The 18807-nt window shown below is 33.7% G+C and overlaps 2 protein-coding genes across 3 annotated transcripts; both read left to right on the top strand.

Moving 5' to 3' along the window:
* Positions 1 to 1613: 1613 nt before the first annotated feature.
* LOC101257769 (metal tolerance protein 11) lies at positions 1614 to 7071 on the top strand. 2 transcript variants are annotated; one of them, XM_004239722.5, is made up of 6 exons: positions 1614 to 2002; positions 3443 to 3552; positions 3729 to 3974; positions 5895 to 5975; positions 6057 to 6290; positions 6565 to 7071. In XM_004239722.5, exons 1-6 carry the CDS (start codon positions 1816 to 1818, stop codon positions 6910 to 6912), a joined length of 1206 nt encoding a protein of 401 aa, XP_004239770.1. In that variant the 5' UTR covers positions 1614 to 1815; the 3' UTR covers positions 6913 to 7071. The 2 variants fall into 2 exon arrangements, with proteins under 2 accessions (XP_004239770.1, XP_004239771.1); XM_004239723.5 differs by lacking the exon at positions 1614 to 2002 and adding an exon at positions 2866 to 3135.
* Positions 7072 to 10240: 3169 nt separating this feature from the next.
* On the top strand, positions 10241 to 18597 carry ST4.1 (probable sulfate transporter 4.2-like). Its single transcript, NM_001287793.1, has 17 exons — positions 10241 to 10604; positions 11659 to 11707; positions 12150 to 12351; positions 12815 to 12983; positions 13614 to 13679; positions 13769 to 13876; positions 14144 to 14251; positions 14336 to 14401; positions 14789 to 14849; positions 14957 to 15084; positions 15647 to 15688; positions 16486 to 16602; positions 17060 to 17111; positions 17509 to 17647; positions 17810 to 17898; positions 18101 to 18177; positions 18267 to 18597. The coding sequence occupies exons 1-17, from the start codon at positions 10245 to 10247 to the stop codon at positions 18582 to 18584; spliced, it is 2151 nt and encodes a 716-aa protein (NP_001274722.1). The 5' UTR covers positions 10241 to 10244; the 3' UTR covers positions 18585 to 18597.
* Positions 18598 to 18807: the final 210 nt, after the last annotated feature.

Raw genomic sequence — 18807 nt, forward strand, 5'->3', positions numbered from 1 at the left:
CATGTAAGAGTACAAATTTGAATTTAATTACATATTTAAAGTGATTGTATAAAAAATAAAATTAAATTAAATGACGATGTCAAAACAAGTCGAATATTTAGGCTATGGCTCATATCATGTTGGACTTGCAAGTAATGGGCCATCGTCACTTAACTACGTATAAATGGTACACTTAATTTGAAAATAATTTTGTCATTTTGTCCATAGATAGTAGATTGTTGGTGGTCTCCCCAATGACAAGAAAAAGAATTTATATTGTGGTCCATTGGATGTTGAAGCAACGGTAAATTTATTTTTATGATTTTTAGGTAATCGATTTGAGTCATGGAAACATTATCGATGCATTATTAATGCTTTTAGAAGAGTGGACCATCGACAACACATCAGAATTGATTTTTTTATGTGTCTTATTTGTTAACGTTAGATGTTTTATGCATTAATTTATTACATTATATTAGGCTATTTACAACACATCTTTTGAGGATCGAACTTTTTTCGAACCCTACTAACACGAGATATTTTTATGCACTTCAAACAAAATGGGGACCCCACCACATAGTTCTATGTCAATCTTCTTGGGAATTTATGTTAGGTGTTTTGGTTACCCAAAAAAGAAAAAAAAGTCTACTCGTTGTGTCAAAATCAACAAGGAACCATTTGATTGATGTTTTATAATGATTAGTCTTTGCTTAAAATTATTAATTATGATATACGATAATATTGATTGGACGTAGGAACAGATCTACATAAAGTTCAAAATTTATCATATTGTAAATCGAAAAATTATATCGTATATATAAAAACCTAATATGTACTTTATATATTTAATAGGTATAAATTAATATTGAACCCATCAACACAAAAGTAATTATCATGTGTAATAACTATATGGTAATTAAACTATTTGAAGATAACAATAGTCCTAAGTAAGTAGATTTGCATTTTTAAACATAAATATGTTTCCAAATTTTTAGGAAGTTAATTTATTTTAGATAATTGTGATTTGAGGGTTTTGATAACCCTTTTTAGAAGACTACAATAATAACATATTTAATATATTTTCACAAAGTAAAATTCAACGAAAATGAAACTGATTACATATTTTATTTCTATTTTTCTGAAATTTTAACCAAACTTTTAGGCAAGAAGATAGATACGTTGAACGCAAAACTCATTAAAAAGCAAGTAAGCTTTTCCCCAAATATACTTTTTAAAAACTTGATCAAGTACAAATTACTCCTTTAACATCAACTAAACATATTCTTAAAATTGAGTTACCAAACACTCCTTTCGTTCCATTTTATCAGTCACTTTTCAGATTTTTCGATATATAAACAAATCTATCTTTGATCGTAAATATTTCATAAATCTTTTGAATTATCAATTATAGTGACTTATAATGATTAAACGCAAATTCTCGATCAGACTTAAGCTGTTCGACTCTTGAAAAACGAAAAAATCGTACTTCTTCATATTATAATCTCTTTCCACGTGTCATGATCTCTCATCATCTCATCAGCCAGCTCAGCAACCTAAATAGGACCCACTGACACGTCATTATTATTTCAACCAATAAGAGAGCGCGTTGTTCTCACGCTCCGTAAATTTTGAAGAATTATCAGTTCCACTTTTTCGGTTCAAAAAAAGTTCCGCCACAAAGCTTTACCACGAGGACCACAACTACCTCCATTGCACCTTTAAAATACCCAAAACACCCTTCTATTTTCATCGAATTTACTGTGTTCTGCCATTGCTTACATATAGTATTCATTACAAGTTGGCCAGTGTTTTTCTTTTTCATTTTTCACGGGAAAAATGTTGGAATTAGTGCCTCCCGACGGCGATCACGGCGGAGAATGCGGCGGCGAAGAGCAACTGTTGTTGATGGAGACGAACAATGTCGACCGGTCATGGAGGTTGAACTTCGATGAACTACGGTTATCGTCTGAGAATAAAGAGAAACCTCTTCCTCATGGATTACATGATTGTCTCGGTGTATTGTGTAAATTTCCTTAGCTTTTCACCTTGTTATTTGTTGTTGTTGAGTATGTATTTTTTTTTGTTTGATTAGTTGTGTTATTGTGTTAGATTGATTGTTAGTGTAGTGAATCGAACGGAAACATGGTGAGGTAGCTAAATTTAACCAATTAGGGATGGATGAATAGTTGATTTTGATATGTGTTTAGGGTGAAGTATGAACTGTAGTTATCGTCTGAGAACAAAGAGAAGCCTTCTTTGAGCTCAGTAGTTCTTCGACGTAGTTGTGATTCACTTTTTACGACTAGGAGTAGATTTTTAGGGTTGTTTTTCTGTTGATTAGTTGTATTAGGTGAATCGAACGGAGAGTTGTTTATGAGCGGAATGTATTTAGAGGATTTATAGAGCTGATTTCAACTTATTAGGGATGGAGAAATAGTTGATTGATTAATATTCTTTTGTGCTCAGGATGAACTGCAGTTATCATCTGAGAACAAAGAGAAGTATCCTTGTGGCCTCCATGATAGTTAAATTTCTCCAGCTCTGTAAATCATCCATATAAGTTATTGTGGTTCACTATTTACGACTCGGAGTAGATTTTGAGGTGTTGTTTTTCTATTGATTAGTTGTATTAGGTTGATATAAAGAGTAGTAAATCGATGGAGACTTGTTCAGGTTGAGTGGAATGAATATGGAAGATTTATAGAGCTGATTTCAACTAATTAGGGATGGAGGAATAGTTGATTAATATTCTGTTGTGAAATTTTTGGGGAAAGTCTATTTTATACATCAATTTGTTGCCACGTGGGTCCAATTTTTGAAGAACAATAAGATTCTTGTATGGATGGCTTAAATTTTGCAGAAGATGTTAAGCAATATTTTGTGCTTTTTTTTATTGTTCTGTGGACTATTGAACATGTTTGATGCCCAGTTCAATGGTTTAGATAAAATTGGCATATTATGTATTTAGAGGGATGATTCTTTTTGGATGGTTACGGTAATCAGAACATATGCTTTTGAGCTCAAATTTAATGTGTTCATCACTTCAGCTAGTGAAAAAAAGAAGGGAACTTTAGTTGAGTGCAGTTGGTAGTAAGTCTATTAAGGTCATGAGTTCAAGGGATCCGTTAGTTTCCTCAATGTCTCTGCAGTTCTTAGGTCAGTGTAATAAAACATGTGTAGTTGGATGTGTGTGTGTGTGTTTGCTTGTGAGATGAGCCAGTCAATAGATTGTTTCGAGAGGCTACTTTCACATTTTCTGTTGAATTGTTAAATATGCCCATGAAACTGTAACTCTCGGATTTACATTGTACTTCTAAAATTTGTTATCAGCTTTGATTAATTGATATGAGTGGTTTCATCAACTCTTTGGGTTAGTACTTAGAGGAGGCTATACTGCTTTATAGAGATGCATGTAAAAGGGACGGCTTATTACACACACTGTTTTTGTCTTTGGTGCTTACAGGTCAAGAAGACAACATTGCCGTGTACTACCAGCAACAGGTGGAAATGCTCGAGGGCTTCAATGAAATGGATGCCTTGGCTGATCGTGGTTTTGTACCTGGGATGTCAAAGGTTTTGATCATTTTTTATCTGCTTTTTCTATATGTATAAGATCAATCATTTGTTCCTTCTCTGTATGCAGTCATTCTTCTCTTATTATATATAACTTGAAGGCCTGATCTTTTAATAATAAAAAAAAATGAATGATTCAAAGCATAGACTGATAAGGTCAATTAATTTGTTTATAGGAAGAGAGGGAAAAATTGGCCAGAAGTGAAACAACTGCCATTAGGATATCAAATATTGCAAACATGGTTCTCTTTGCCGCTAAAGTATATGCATCTGTCAAGAGTGGTTCATTGGCCATCATAGCATCCACGTTGGATTCACTGCTTGATCTTCTCTCTGGTTTCATTTTATGGTTTACAGCTTTCTCTATGCAGACACCAAACCCGTATCAATATCCTATCGGGAAGAAACGTATGCAGCCTTTGGTTAGTGCCACTGCTTTTATTCTCCAAGGCTTTCCTAAGCCTTTAATTGGGGCAATTTGCATTCTGCACTTGTCACTTTCTCTTCTATTTTTAGTTGATGCTCATGGTAAACCTTAATATGCATTTTGTTCAGAGGAAACTTAGCCTTCTTCTTGAGATCAATCTCTAATCATGACATCATGTAGTCCAGAAACAAAAGGAAGATTTCCACCTATAGTAAAGAGCCACAAGAAATGCTATTTTAATTCATCTAAGAAAAATTAAATGAATTACAATAACAATATCTGATAGTAACCAACAACAAAATGTAGAAGTTGAAGAAAAAATGTGCAAAATTTTGATAATGACCTGTAGCAGACAGCTTACACGACTATAATATAACCTACTGACATTTAATTCTTCAGTATCACTTTCTCCAATTGTTGTCTTCTTAGTGTACCTTCAGTGGAGAACCAAACCAGTACGTTGCTGAGACAGAAAGATGGTGAGAGAAATCGAGAATATAGGTGAAGCTGGAGGAAGGCCACTAGGCAAGGGAGGGAGGGGGGAGAGATGAGAAAGACAAGACCAGAAGGAAAGGCTGCAGAGAGATCGAAGCTGATTTGTCATAGTGAATGTAGTGAGATGAAAAAAACAGACTGTGGCTGACAGTAAGAAGAATGAAAGGAGGTGGTTCTGGAGGAAAATATGAAGTGTCTATTAGGAATTTGACAATATTTAGGTGCTTTATTTGTACTGTGGGGAGGTTGAATACGGTCTATTACCTGTTTATGGTCTGTGGTGGAAACTGATGCTTCTGGCTACCCATATGCACCATTTTCTCCCATATCTGGTTAGTATTGATAGCCATTCTGTTGGCGCTAAGTTGTGATCTTCAAATCCATTTAGTTAGTGGTACTTTGTTGTATATACATATAGACACTGTACTTTCTATATTATCATCTCCTGATGTTAACTATAAAAAAACCCATCATCTCCTGATGTTCGACTGGTCCAATATCTGAATAGAACTAAGGAGGGATCCTCGACTTGAGCTACAGTTGACATTAAGAACTTGCTCTTTTATTTTCAGGGAGTGTAATTAGTCTGGGACATGAATTTGGTGTAGTACTATCATAACAGTTTCATTTTAGTTAGGAAGCCTATGATGTGCATCTTAAGGAGGATTATTGCTCTCTAGCTTGGTCCTTTGAAGATAATTTTTCCTAATGTCTGTGAATTAAGTACCTCTGTGAAGTTTTACTACAGTGCTTAGTAAATTACCATTGTGGAGATACTAGTCTATTAGTCTCTTTTATCTGCTCAGATAAATTTGACCACCTTATTTTAATTAGTTCATAATTCCTTAGAATCCTGGGATGATCCCTCTATAAATATAATCATCTTATTTTGATATTTGAGGTGTTTATTTACCATTAGTCATCCATAAAATTGCCCATATTTTAGCAGAAGGAGAATTTTCTTTTGTTTCGGAAGAACCATTCCTAGAACATTGTCTTTTTCACGTTACATGATTCAAAGGATATGGTTTTCTTCTTCCATCATTTATTGCTAGCAAGAGAAAAACAAAAGAAGGAAGTTTTTGATTTAGATCCAGACTCCGTGTAACTTCCACTCTTTTGCTGATTTTTGTGTTGAAAAAGATCTAGTCTGCTAAGAAGTTTTACCATGCTGGCTGATCCTACTCAGTTGAGTGATTTTGCATATAGCTAGAGCAAAGTGCAGGTGTATGGCTAGCTTCAAATGCATCTCGTGTTACCCGATGGGTTCAAGTTGAACTCTGTATTGACTTTCAGTTTTACTTGTATTATTCCTACATATGGTGATATAATGTACATGCATTAATAGAGATATTGTATGATTTGTTTTCTATTCTTCTTTGGGAGCTGGTCCAATTCAACTTCGAAAAATGATACACAGGGAATCCTTGTATTTGCTTCTGTCATGGCGACTTTGGGACTGCAGATAATTCTGGAGTCTATGCGTACACTAATATCCGATGTAAGTCGTGGCTCCTAATATTACCAAGTGCGTGTTATATTTATGTTGTATTGTCTGGTTGAGTATTGCATGGATTTGTAGGAGTCTAATTTCAGCCTTACCAAGGAGCAAGAGAGATGGGTTATTGGGATTATGGTTTTTGTGACTTTAGTGAAACTAGTTTTGGTGTTGTATTGCCGGTCTTTCACCAATGAGATTGTTAAAGCATATGCCCAGGATCATTTCTTCGATGTTATCACAAACGTTATTGGACTAGTCGCGGCATTGCTTGCTAACTACTTCAGTGGCTGGATAGACCCTGTTGGAGCTATGATTGTAAGTTATATCTCCTTGATGGTCTTCCGTTTGGCCATATACAACAATATTTCAATATTTGCAAATTATGTTTTGGCCATCAATATTTGCAAATCTTGAACTTCAGCATTCGAAATAATGGTGAAATATTGAACAACTAGTTTGGGGAGTTACAAGTGAATCAATTGTTCACTCCCAAATTCTCTTTTCAACTTCAAGCAAATATCGTCCAAAATGCTCATGCTCTTACTTCAATCAATGTTAGTGGCTTTAACCAATTTCTCATCTGCTGCAGCTCGCGTTGTATACCATTCGAACATGGTCAATGACCGTGTTAGAGAACGTGAACTCTCTTGTCGGTAAGGCAGCTGCACCAGAATATCTGCAGAAGCTGACTTACCTCTGCTGGAACCATCACAAAGCCATAAAGCATATAGATACAGTGAGAGCCTATACATTTGGTTCTCATTACTTTGTCGAAGTTGATATCGTCCTACCTGCAGACATGCCCTTACAAGAGGCACATGATATCGGTGAGTCATTGCAGGAGAAGCTCGAATTATTGCCAGAGATCGAACGTGCCTTTGTTCATCTCGACTATGAATACAGCCATAAACCTGAACATGCACAAGCATACCTATAATCAAATGGATATTGGTAACATCTTCTCTACCTAATATTATATACCACAAGTTAACTTTGTAATGCTGTCAATCTGGTAATTGCTCTTAAAAGAAAAGCTACTATTATCTGGTAGAACAGGGATTGCTTTATTCATATATATAATATATATTTGCCATGATTCCTCAGTTTGCTAGCTCCTGATATATCTTAATAATATAAACTCGAATTAATCGAATCAATAAATTTTGAATACCGACAAAGAAAGAATTGTATGACAGTGGAGGAATTTTCCAAGACAGGCCCACTGATAACTATATTCTTTCCCAGTCACACTTTTTTAGGAAAAAAGAAAATGAGGTTTTGGGGCAATAATAGTTTTGGTCCCTCTTTTGTATCAATTGTGCTCCACAAGAACAGTGCTCAATTCCCTTTGTGATCTCCTTTTACCTTTAACTTTTTTTTTTTGTTGGTATTCTTTTTCGAGCTTTCAAAAATTATTGGGTGGGAAAATAAATAATCGACTGCTAAATATCTTAACTAAAATATCAATATTGAATTGATGTTTTATGTTTACACCATATGCAGATGTTTTTTTGTTGCTTTGTTGTGTATTAAGAGGTATAATTCACATTTCTATATAAATATTACGATAAAAAGAATAAATCAAAATTATAATAAAGATGGTGAAATAGATGAAATCTCTCTCCTTTAACGAGAACTGTCCTCTTAAATTAGCTACTGAGCAACATGAATTTGAATTAATATTTTTGAGATACCAAATAACTTCTAATAAATGACTTCTGTTGATTTTTGGAAAACGTCATATTTAGAAACAAATTCAGTTTGTCTAATGAGAAACTTAAGAGGACAAAATAAAATAAATCTAGATAAACATTTTTTTTTTGGATGATTTTACTTGCCAAAAATATAGGAACCATCACTAGTTGTCTGTTATTCTTAAAAAGTCTTTTTGAATGTTTCTAAAATTATTTTCTAAAGTAATGGCCAAAGAGTATCACATTTTTTATTCTTATTTTGTAGAAAAAAATTCTTTGATGTATAAAATTATATATAAGCCAACCAAACTTTCCCATTTTTTTGAATAATATTGGCTCTAGTTGGAATGGAAGAGCCCAAAATGGAAGAGGCAGCAGAAAGAAATTAAAGGCGTACCATTTTTATATATATATCTAATATAGCAAAATATAGATATCATTTTAAATTAGCTTTTAAGTCAAATTCAATGTATTGAATAAAAATCAATATATTGATTTTCAACTTTTAAAAATAATTTTGAAATCTAGATATGTGATTATATAGTTTATTGAGAATATATTATTAGATAAAAAGTTTATAGATAATCAAGTATTAATATTTCGTTTATCTTTCTATATTAGTAGCGTAGTAATACTCTTGTAGTTTCTTTTTTCTTTTTCCTCTTTTTTCTATTTATTATTTCTTGTATTATAATTACCATCTAACATATTGTACTGTTGTAATTATTGTTCCTTTTTTCATAATGCTTTATCATGTTATTTCTTTTATCTAATTGCCTTGAACCAAAGATAGTAACCGCACATAAAGGGAGTTAACATATCATGTTAATTCATAAAATTAAAATTTTAATCTTTAATTTTTCTAACACTCTTTATGCTAAGATGTTTCGATCATATAAATCTATCTAAAACAATATGTCTATCATTCAAAGTAAAAACAATCAATATCAGTATGTATTTTATCTTCTCTAAATTTTTACACGTAAAATTACATTAAATATGTTATATTATTAATGTTGTTGGTATTTACTTTTATATATGTGTATATATATATATATATATATATATATATATATATATGTTTTGTCAACTTATATTATGTAATAATAACAATAATAATTAAGCTATACGTGCACCCCCCTCTCCCCATGAGGAAAATGATTTTTGTTGCTTTTTGTGGATAGATACAAATGGGAATGAACCTAACCATCTTTGTGCCTTTATACACTCTTGATCTATTAAGAAAAATTGTATGTCTTTTTATCCAATGTTTAACAATTACTAACATAAAATTTTAATTAATTTAAATTTATATCAGATAATTTTACTTTATAGTAAAACGCTTCTAAAATCTAAAATTCATAAAGTTAACAATTTTTAATAACTTCTTTTTTTTCCGAAAAAAACTAGTTAATACTAAATAAATTGAAGAAATACATATCATTCTATTATAACTTTAGTGGTAATATTTCGACAAATTAATTGATCCGTATTTAATATTTACATCATAAATATATCAACAAGCTTGAATATTTTCATTTTTTTCTATCATTTAATTATACTTAATCACTTCTAATAAAATAAATTGATAATATATTTAGTAAAATCTTAGGAGGGTGTGAAAATATTTATCCAAACCACACTTACTCATAAATCACAATCTATATTCATTATATTTCCTATTCAATAATTTAATTTTTAAAAAGTACTTTGATAATGACGTTTGTGGATATTCATGGCTTGTATTTTGAATTTGTCACTTCACCTCTTCTGTAAGATCCGTAGAATCTATCAAATAAAAAATTTATTTTTTTTCTTTCCTAACCAAAAAAAAAAAGTTTTATATATATATAAAAAAAAAACTATAGAATTATAAAAAATATATAAATGACCTTCGAAATTATTTCTCCTATAAAATTCAGAGTAAAAAATTACAAATTAATTTACATACCAAACTTATAAACACACTCTTATAACTAATATAAAAATATTTTATACCTTAATCATAACAAATTAATATAATTTGATATAAATATCTTCTCTATATTTCAAATCGAAGATCTTTTCAAAGTTAATCACCTCACGAAGTACTAAAAAAGTTTACATACATTCAATCCGTCTTAGATTCTATTTGTACATTTTCACCGAGTATGTTATTATTATTATTGTTTGCATATAACTTTTACCTCATAAATATACGTTTTGAATCCGAGCCATACCACCAAGAATTGTCTTGGAGGTGTTATCTGTAATCTTTAGTCGAAAGTTTTGATTTAGAAAACTCTTGAATTTGAGTCTCGAACATGAAGTTACTTTTTGATAAAAAGTTTCAATTTTTATTTTTAATACAGATATGAAACATCGAAAAAGTGAAATGGAAATATTTTTTTAGAAAAAGAATAAAATATTAATAAGATTCTTAAATCTGATTTGCAAAAATGTTTTTAAAAGTCTCAATCAGTCTATCATATGGCAAATGCAGTTTATAGTTTTTCCGCCAATCACCATTTTTCTTCTTCTCTGACACTTCCCGGTGGGCGCCACCTTACGCCGCCGTTCGCCGCCGTACTCCGCCATGGACAGAACCTATGCTTCTCCGAGCTCCCAAAACCTTACGGCTATAACAACTAATTCTGTAGATTTCGCTTCATCTTCTTCTCCTTCTCCAACTTCCATGTCGACCGGCGGTAGCCGTGCCGTGAAAATCATCCCGCTGGAGCATCCGTCTGCTACGGCATCGTCTACGTCGGCGACGGCGTCTGCTTCGGCATCTGTCGTATCGAAATGGAGGGCGAGGATGAAGGGGATGACGTGGAAGGAATGGATTGAGCTATTTTTTCCTTGTTATCGATGGATGCGAACGTATAAAGTGCGTGAGTACTTGCAATCTGATCTCATGGCTGGTATCACAGTCGGTATCATGCTTGTTCCTCAGGTACAATTTTTCTTTTTGATTGTTTGTTAAATTATGAATTGAATTTTACAGAATTAGTCGTCTCTGTTACCGTATGAAACATAGTTGTTCGAATTCACGTTAAAGTTTAGAACTTTGAATCTCGAAATTTCATCTGTGCCAAATAAAATTAGATAGAGGTAGTAATAGAATTCATAGAGTGATAGTGTTGAGTTAATCACTCTCTCAATCCCATTTTATGGGACAAGGTCAAAGTTCTTCCAGCTTTTTGAAATAAAGTTCACAGATTTGCAAACTTGGTAAAGAGTATTATTAGTTGGACAGTTGATAATTCAATTTATTTAAAAACATTTTTGAAAAGTTTTTGTCAAATGAAAATTGTTTTAGTTAGTGATTACAGAGGGAGTACTTAATTTTTTTGGTTTTCTTGCTATACACATTGAATCCAGCTTATAAACTATGGGTGCATGTACAGTATACTGTATCAGTTTTAGAGTGTGCATGTACGCGTGTTAAGAGTATGGAAGGATCTCTTTTCATCAATATACATATTAAGACCATTGCGTATAAATTATAGATCTGCCTCTAGTTATAAGCTTACTGTTGATGATAGGTTGGATATCTGTGCATTTCATTTGTGTAATTTAATCGTTAGTCAGTTCATACCTTTCTGTCTCCGCTTCTCTTAATTGTTCTCGTTTTCTCAACAATTTTGTAGATTTAAGATAATGGAGCTCTGGTTCCTCGTTTAACTTTTATGATTTGTAAACAGTATAATTGATGATGTGATAGAACTATAGACTGAAATCGCTGCTGATTTCACTTGTCCTCTTTATTTGTTTTGATTGAGAATGAGCATGTGGATACTAGAATCTTTTAGACTAATTGCTCATAGGAAAATGATGATTGGATAATGTCCTAAGTCACCCCTGTTAGTCTTTAGCATTATATTAGCTATCATCTTATGCTACAGTGCTTGTCAACTGTGCTTTTTTTTTTGAGGCACTTTTGGTCTTCAATGAGAATGAATGAATTACATACAGTTTTATTTTAACTGATTATGTTATGCTTACAGTCGATGTCCTATGCAAAGCTGGCAGGGCTTCAACCCATATATGGACTTTGTAAGTACACCATTGGAGCATAATTTACTTATTTAGGTTTCTTTCTTCATTTCAACTAAGTGAAGCAGATACTCTTCTCGATATGTTGATGAAGGCACCTTTGAATACTGATGCTGAAATTGAAATAAATCTTGATTCTTATATGGAGCTCTGCATTAGGTGCTGAGGTTGTTTTCCTTGTTGTGAAATAAGAAGACAATTTTTTCCCCTCTTTGAAGCACTGTTTTTTTTCCTCCTTAATTTAGCATCCATAGCTGAAGAAAAAATCTATATGGATTAAAATTGCCATGACCATTCCTGAGTTTTTCGAATGTCTAGTTGTTTATGAACCTTTGTTTCCTAGCTATGTTCATTTGATTCTTTATAACTACAAAATCTATCTTCTGCTTACTTAGTTATCTACATAATTGTAGCTTTTCTAAATCTTACCTTTGCTAAACAGATTCTGGTTTCATCCCTATATTTGTCTACACCATATTTGGGTCATCTCGTCAGCTGGCAATTGGTCCAGTTGCATTGACGTCCCTTCTAGTCTCAAATGTCTTGAGCAGCATAGTTGAACCATCAGACAAGTTATACACAGAGCTCGCTATACTATTAGCACTTATGGTTGGCATCTTGGAATGCATAATGGCGCTGTTACGGTATTTCTTCTTTAAAATTTTATTATTTCTTATCATAACTTTGAAATATCTAGATTGTCATACTCTCTTGTGGTCATAGTGAGAATCCATGTCTATCATCTCTTATACACACACAAAAAGTTATAGCTTCTAGGAGAATTTATTCATCATTCCCCGGCTCTACTGATTGAAACCATTCATAGCGAAGGGGATTGTAACATAAACCATGCTTAAACACTGGGCTAGACCTTTCATCCTAAGAGGAGTATGATGCAAATATCGCCATCCATGTAAGACTTGGATAATTTTGCTTAGCATTTAAAGGGTTGATATTGATTGCTAATAATGTGCCTTTTAATGTTTGCTGGGCTCTGATGAGTTTGTAACCTTGATTCTCTTACGAGCTGGTTGAAAATTCTGCAAATTGGTTTTGTTTCTGACTGAATTTGTTCAAAGTCTCATTCCCAGTTTCATTCCTCTCTAGGCTTGGATGGATCATCCGTTTCATCAGCCACTCTGTGATATCTGGTTTTACAACCGCCTCCGCTTTTGTCATTGCCTTGTCCCAAGCAAAGTATTTCTTGGGCTATGAAATAGAACGGAGCAGCAAAATTATACCTCTAGTCGAAAGTATAATTTCTGGAGCAGATAAGGTACTTCTCAGAACTAAATATTTGCAGGTTACTCCATCTTTAAGCATGCTAAGAGAAACTTAAATGTGAATAATTTAGGTTGAAGTATGCAGACTGGATATTTGATTTCTTTCTTTTGGGTGGTCGGCACATTATTCACTGACGACCAGAATTTGCATTAAACTAAAATTTTCTCTGCAATGTCAGATATAACTGTCTACTTTGCTTTTATGATGATTGTCCTGCAAAACCTTAATGTTGGGGTGGATTTTTGTTTTTAGTCAAAGGTTATCAGATTGTATAAATGGGTAATATTCTACAATATTGGGTTGGAGTTTCATATCTCTCAATCATGTATAGACAAAGGATATTCATTAAAAGACCTAGTACATGAAGGTCATATAAGTTAGGCAATGGTAAGTGCTGAATGTTGTCGAAGAGGATTTTGAATCATTTTGTTGGAGACTTGGAAACTGCTTCGAAACAGGCAGTTCTTAGTCAACAAAATTTCCTTATTCCTTTTCCAGAGTAGATTTGGAAAAAGGCAAGAGAACTCCTATGCATTGTTTTAAGTCATTCAGTTAATTCTTTATTTAATCACTACAAGATATTTTTTGTTGTTTCAACTGCTAATTCTATTTTTTTTTGCAGTTCTCATGGCCTCCTTTTATTATGGGCTCACTGATGCTATCTATTCTTCTGACCATGAAGCACCTGGTAGAAGCTTGCAACCTTTTCATGTGTATTATAAACTTTTTTGTCGCTAATATGAAGGTTTCATTTGTTTTAAATTTTTTTCTTTTTAGGGAAAAACAAGGAAGTACTTGCGGTTTCTGCGTGCAGCTGGTCCCCTCACAGCTGTTGTTCTGGGTACAGCTTTTGTGAAAATCTATCATCCACCTTCAATTTCGTTGGTGAGAACGATATGAATTAAGCTCAACCTGAACTGCAGGAATTGAGTTTAAGATTAACCTAAAAAAACATTACATGTGACCAAGTCTGAGAACACAGAAATAACAACTTCAGTTATTTGCCACTTTTTTCCTCACATGGGACTGGGAAGGATAGTTGCATAAGTTAATTTTAACATCTGATCTTCAGGGTTTGCAAGACCTACTCTGCATGATGTGAATTGACAGAATTGTTATCACTGTAATAAAGATGTTTATCCGATGGTTTAGGTGGGAGATATACCTCAGGGGCTGCCAAAATTTTCTGTACCAAAGCAATTCGGTCATGTAAAGTCGTTGATCCCTACTACAGTTCTTATTACTGGTGTCGCTATCCTGGTAAGTAAGAATTTACTCATTTACTGTCTGTCCTTTTCTAGACAATCTGTTTGTGATAGGTGATAATAGTTACCAATATTATAGGAATCAGTGGGGATTGCTAAGGCACTGGCAGCAAAGAATGGATATGAGTTGGATTCAAATCAAGAGGTATGCGACTTTCTATTATCTCCTTCAAGAACTGCTATTCCCTTATTTTCTATTGACAAGTCTGATTTATCTATAGTCTGTTGTGAGATTGAGCAAATCTATTGTTTAATGTGTATGAGTTAAGTGATATGTTTTTTCACCAAATATTTGTATTTTGGATAATTTACATTTTAAATGTTCATATTTAGTACATTTTTAGCTGAATGTTTTTTTAAGAGCTTCTGATCAAACTCTAGTTCTTGACCAATTTCATTCAAATTGTAAGAAACATTATCTGGTTACTCATTTCGTTTTCCTCCTATTGTCACTGTATAACAACCACAAGAAGTATCATGCGAAATCAGAACACTTTGTACTAAACTTGTTATGGTTCTGTTATTGTAACAGTTATTTGGTCTTGGGGTGGCCAACATTTGTGGCTCATTCTTTTCAATTTACCCTACAACAGGTGGGTTTGGAATATTATATGTGGCTTGATCAATTTCATATTTGCATCTTTCAAAATTTCTACCAGCTGGTTTCTGACGAAGCTCCTCTTTCCTTATGCCATGTTAGGCTCTTTTTCTAGATCAGCTGTAAATCATGAAAGTGGAGCGAAAACGGGCTTATCAGGGCTTGTGATGGGAATTATAATGGGTTGTGCACTATTATTCTTGACTCCTGTATTTGAGTACATACCTCAGGTAAAGGAGTTTGTTTGAAGGTGTAAAGTTTTCACCTGACTGTCGGTAACTAGATTGCTTTCAACTGTCACATCATTGGGAGCAATTTTTCCAGTCTCTTGGCCTCTATCTTGGCTCCAATTTGTAACGTATGCTATGGTTACTATTATGACAAGGGAGGATAACCTATTGGGGTTTTGAGTCCATATGGAGCAAAATGGGGAAACAACCACTATTGAGCTCCTGTTCTTTTACTTTTCTTTGTGGAGTGGGTGGGTGAGGGTGGAGTCCAGCATGTCCAGAAAAAAGTGAGATGTAATCATCTTTTATCTGTTTATACAATTCATATTTTAAGTGCATTTCTGTATCAACGATCTAGGAAGGTCGAAGACAATAAATATGAAAATACATGTTTCATATTTCTAACCTAAGATTAAACAAAAGGATGTTGGACACTATAGAACTTTTCATAATTGCATGCTTGCAGTTTTCTGTTCAACATTTGACAATTTCCTGTCTTAGTTATGATATTTTAAACTCTTCCATTTCTCACTATTTTTATTTATTTGTATTGCTGTGGCAGTGTGCTTTGGCTGCGATTGTGATATCTGCTGTAATTGGACTGGTATGTTGGCCATCATCTACCCCAAAATGATGTGTTCCATCTTATATTTTCAAAGTTCCCATTCTTTTGAATTGACTTCTCCATATGCCAGATATAATTTTTAGTTGAAGTTAACAGCATCAGCAGTTAACTAAATACATCAGCAACTACTCAATCATGCTTCATTGGGTTTATCATGTCATAGTTCTCTTATGTATCTAGTTGGCTTGCTTGGATTTTTGCATTATATGTTTTAAAAGATTGGTGTTTCAAATACTGACCAGCAAGGGAAAAACATCCTGCATACCTTACCTTTTTTTTTTGACGCAAGGCTAATTAGCAAGTGTTATATAGGAGCATTTTCCAGTTCATTGTTTGATTGTCCTGTCACTCTATTGATATTTTCCCTGGGAATTATTGCTGTATGATCAGATAATATCGAGTCATACAGTATTCACGGGAGCTGAAGAGGAAGTAATACTCTTTCAGCTGTCAAGGATCATTTCATTTGAGGATTTGCATTTATAATTCCCTGAACAGCTCTTAGTTATCAGTTTCCTATTTGTTTTTATATGATTCCTATCCACTTCTTTGTTTATTTTTTAATTACTTTCTCTAAGCACACCACATTCCTGTAAGATATTCACAACCTTAAAGCATCATGGATGAAATTCTTGTTCAGGTGCTGACTGTTTTAGGATCAAGTAAGACCACATTCTGTATTTCACTATAAGCACATATAAATGAACTTTAGCTGCAGCAAATATCATGTTCAGATTGTAAAATTATATTCATGTTACCATTTTTTCTCATTTCAGGTGGATTACGACGAGGCTAAATTTTTGTGGCGTGTTGACAAGAAAGATTTTCTGTTATGGACTATCACTTGCATGACAACCTTGCTTCTAGGCATAGAGATTGGTGTCCTTGTTGGGGTTAGTATTTATCTGTAATCTGACTTAAATATATTTAAAATTTCATTTTGGATGTTCAATTAAAGTTTTTTCATACACTATAATTGAGAACTATCTTTTCCTGTTCAATCAACTGTTTGTTGCTACGAGCTTGGCCTGCGTGTTAGTTACATAATTTACAGTGTTCAAAGTACAATCACTTAGCAGGAAATGCTTGAAGTTAAATTCATTAACTTAAATGTTTTGCTGTATTTGGTTCAAGTCCAATGCCTTCTTTATTTTGAAATTTCACATAATGGGAGTCAAAACAAAGACCTGTTGCTCCAATTCTATAACCAGAAAAAGAACCTGATGATATGTAATGAAGATGTTAATAGTTCCAATATACTGGCTGATAACTTTTATGTAGGAAAAATATATTTATGATCTTAAGAATAAACTCAGCTTGCCAACTTTTTTTGGTCTCATTTGTTCACAGGTTGGCGTGTCACTTGCTTTTGTTATTCATGAATCGGCAAATCCGCATATTGGTAAGTTCCTGCAATCGCCCCTACCTTGTAATTGAATCACTGACTTAGTTATTATATGTTCATTGCCAGCACGATTCTTAAGCTTTTCATAACACTATCCTGTAATTGAATCATTGACGTCTTCATGTTGCCATTGCTATTCTTTGGCGTGTCCCCTAAATATTCAGGTCAATATAATGTTTTATCTGGATCTTCTCTCATCCCTCTTTCAAATTTTTCATTTTCTTGGCGACTCTTCAGTCCTTACGAGTATTTCTTTTCCCCTAGGTGTTTACTGCAGCGTTTCAAGATAATTAAGTACTTGATGTTTAAAAGCAAGCGCAAAGTTCTGTTATTTTTTTCCTTTAGGTCAATGCCTTATAATTGATGTAATTTTTATGACATGACTTGCTTTCAGCTGTCTTGGGGCGTCTTCCTGGAACTACTATTTACAGAAATACTCAGCAATACCCCGAAGCATATACATACAACGGTATTGTGATTGTTCGAATTGATGCACCTATATACTTTGCGAACACAAGTTACATAAAAGACAGGTGAGAACACTGTCTTTTCTTTTTCTTTATTTTTCCACAAGACGACAAGTTTTTCCCTTGAATTCAGTGTTTCTGAAGCATGGACTAAACCGTGAAGGTTCTATTGCTTTCAGCAAATTATATCCTACATGTCACTGTGAATCTCTTTTATTTCTTGCACAGGTTACGGGATTATGAAATTGAAAAAGAGGAATCTAAAGGTCGGGGACCAGAAGTTTCAAGAATTCATTTTGTGATCCTTGAGATGGCCCGTAAGTCTCCACGAGTTGGCACAACCTGAATGACTAAACGATAATGAATTTACCATGCATATTTCCTTTGCTATGTTTTAATAGTGCCAAAGCTTCTTCTCGTACAGTTTTTCTTAGACAAGTATAATGCTTTAGGGGTTGAGCACACTATTATCTGCCCTTTGTTTCGTCATACTAAACATAATTCACGTGTCTATTCCAGCTGTTACGTATATAGATTCCAGTGCTGTTCAAGCTCTGAAAGAGCTCCATCAGGAATATAAATCGCGAGACATTCAGGTTGAGAGTGTCTCTCTTTTGCTAAGACTGTACAAATATGCATCCCAAACCTACTTTCCAGCCTAACGATAACATGTGTTGTATTGCAGCTAGCCATTTCCAATCCCAACCGCGAAGTTCTACTTACCCTAGCTAAAGCTGGTGTGGTTGACCTGATTGGGAAAGAGTGGTACTTTGTCCGAGTTCATGATGCAGTGCAAGTTTGTCTTCAGCATGTTCAGCGGTTAACTGAATTTCCAAAGGCACACGACTCTTTGGCAGAAAACAAACCAAGCTTGTTCCAGAGGCTTCTCAATCAAAGGAAAGACGAATTTTTTCAACCTGAACTCGAATCTGGTGTCCACGAATCCCTTCTTTCCAAGGACATCAATCCTCAACTCGAGCCACTCTTATCAAAAAAGACATGATGACGGAGACTGCTTCCTTCGAAGATGTATCAGTATGTATGTTATATAATGTTTTCCGACTTTGGTTTGATTGATTGATTGATTGACTGTAATTAGCTTAGACTTCTGTTGAGCAGAGACAGAGTTATTTATCATATGTTATTAGATGCCAGTGCAAATTTTCTGTACATCACAGTGGAAATAAAAGAAAAGCATATTGTTGATATCATTTCAATTTGCATTG

The sequence above is a fragment of the Solanum lycopersicum genome, chromosome 5 (genome assembly GCF_036512215.1).
Source record: "Solanum lycopersicum chromosome 5, SLM_r2.1".
Lineage (NCBI taxonomy): Eukaryota > Viridiplantae > Streptophyta > Magnoliopsida > Solanales > Solanaceae > Solanum > Solanum lycopersicum.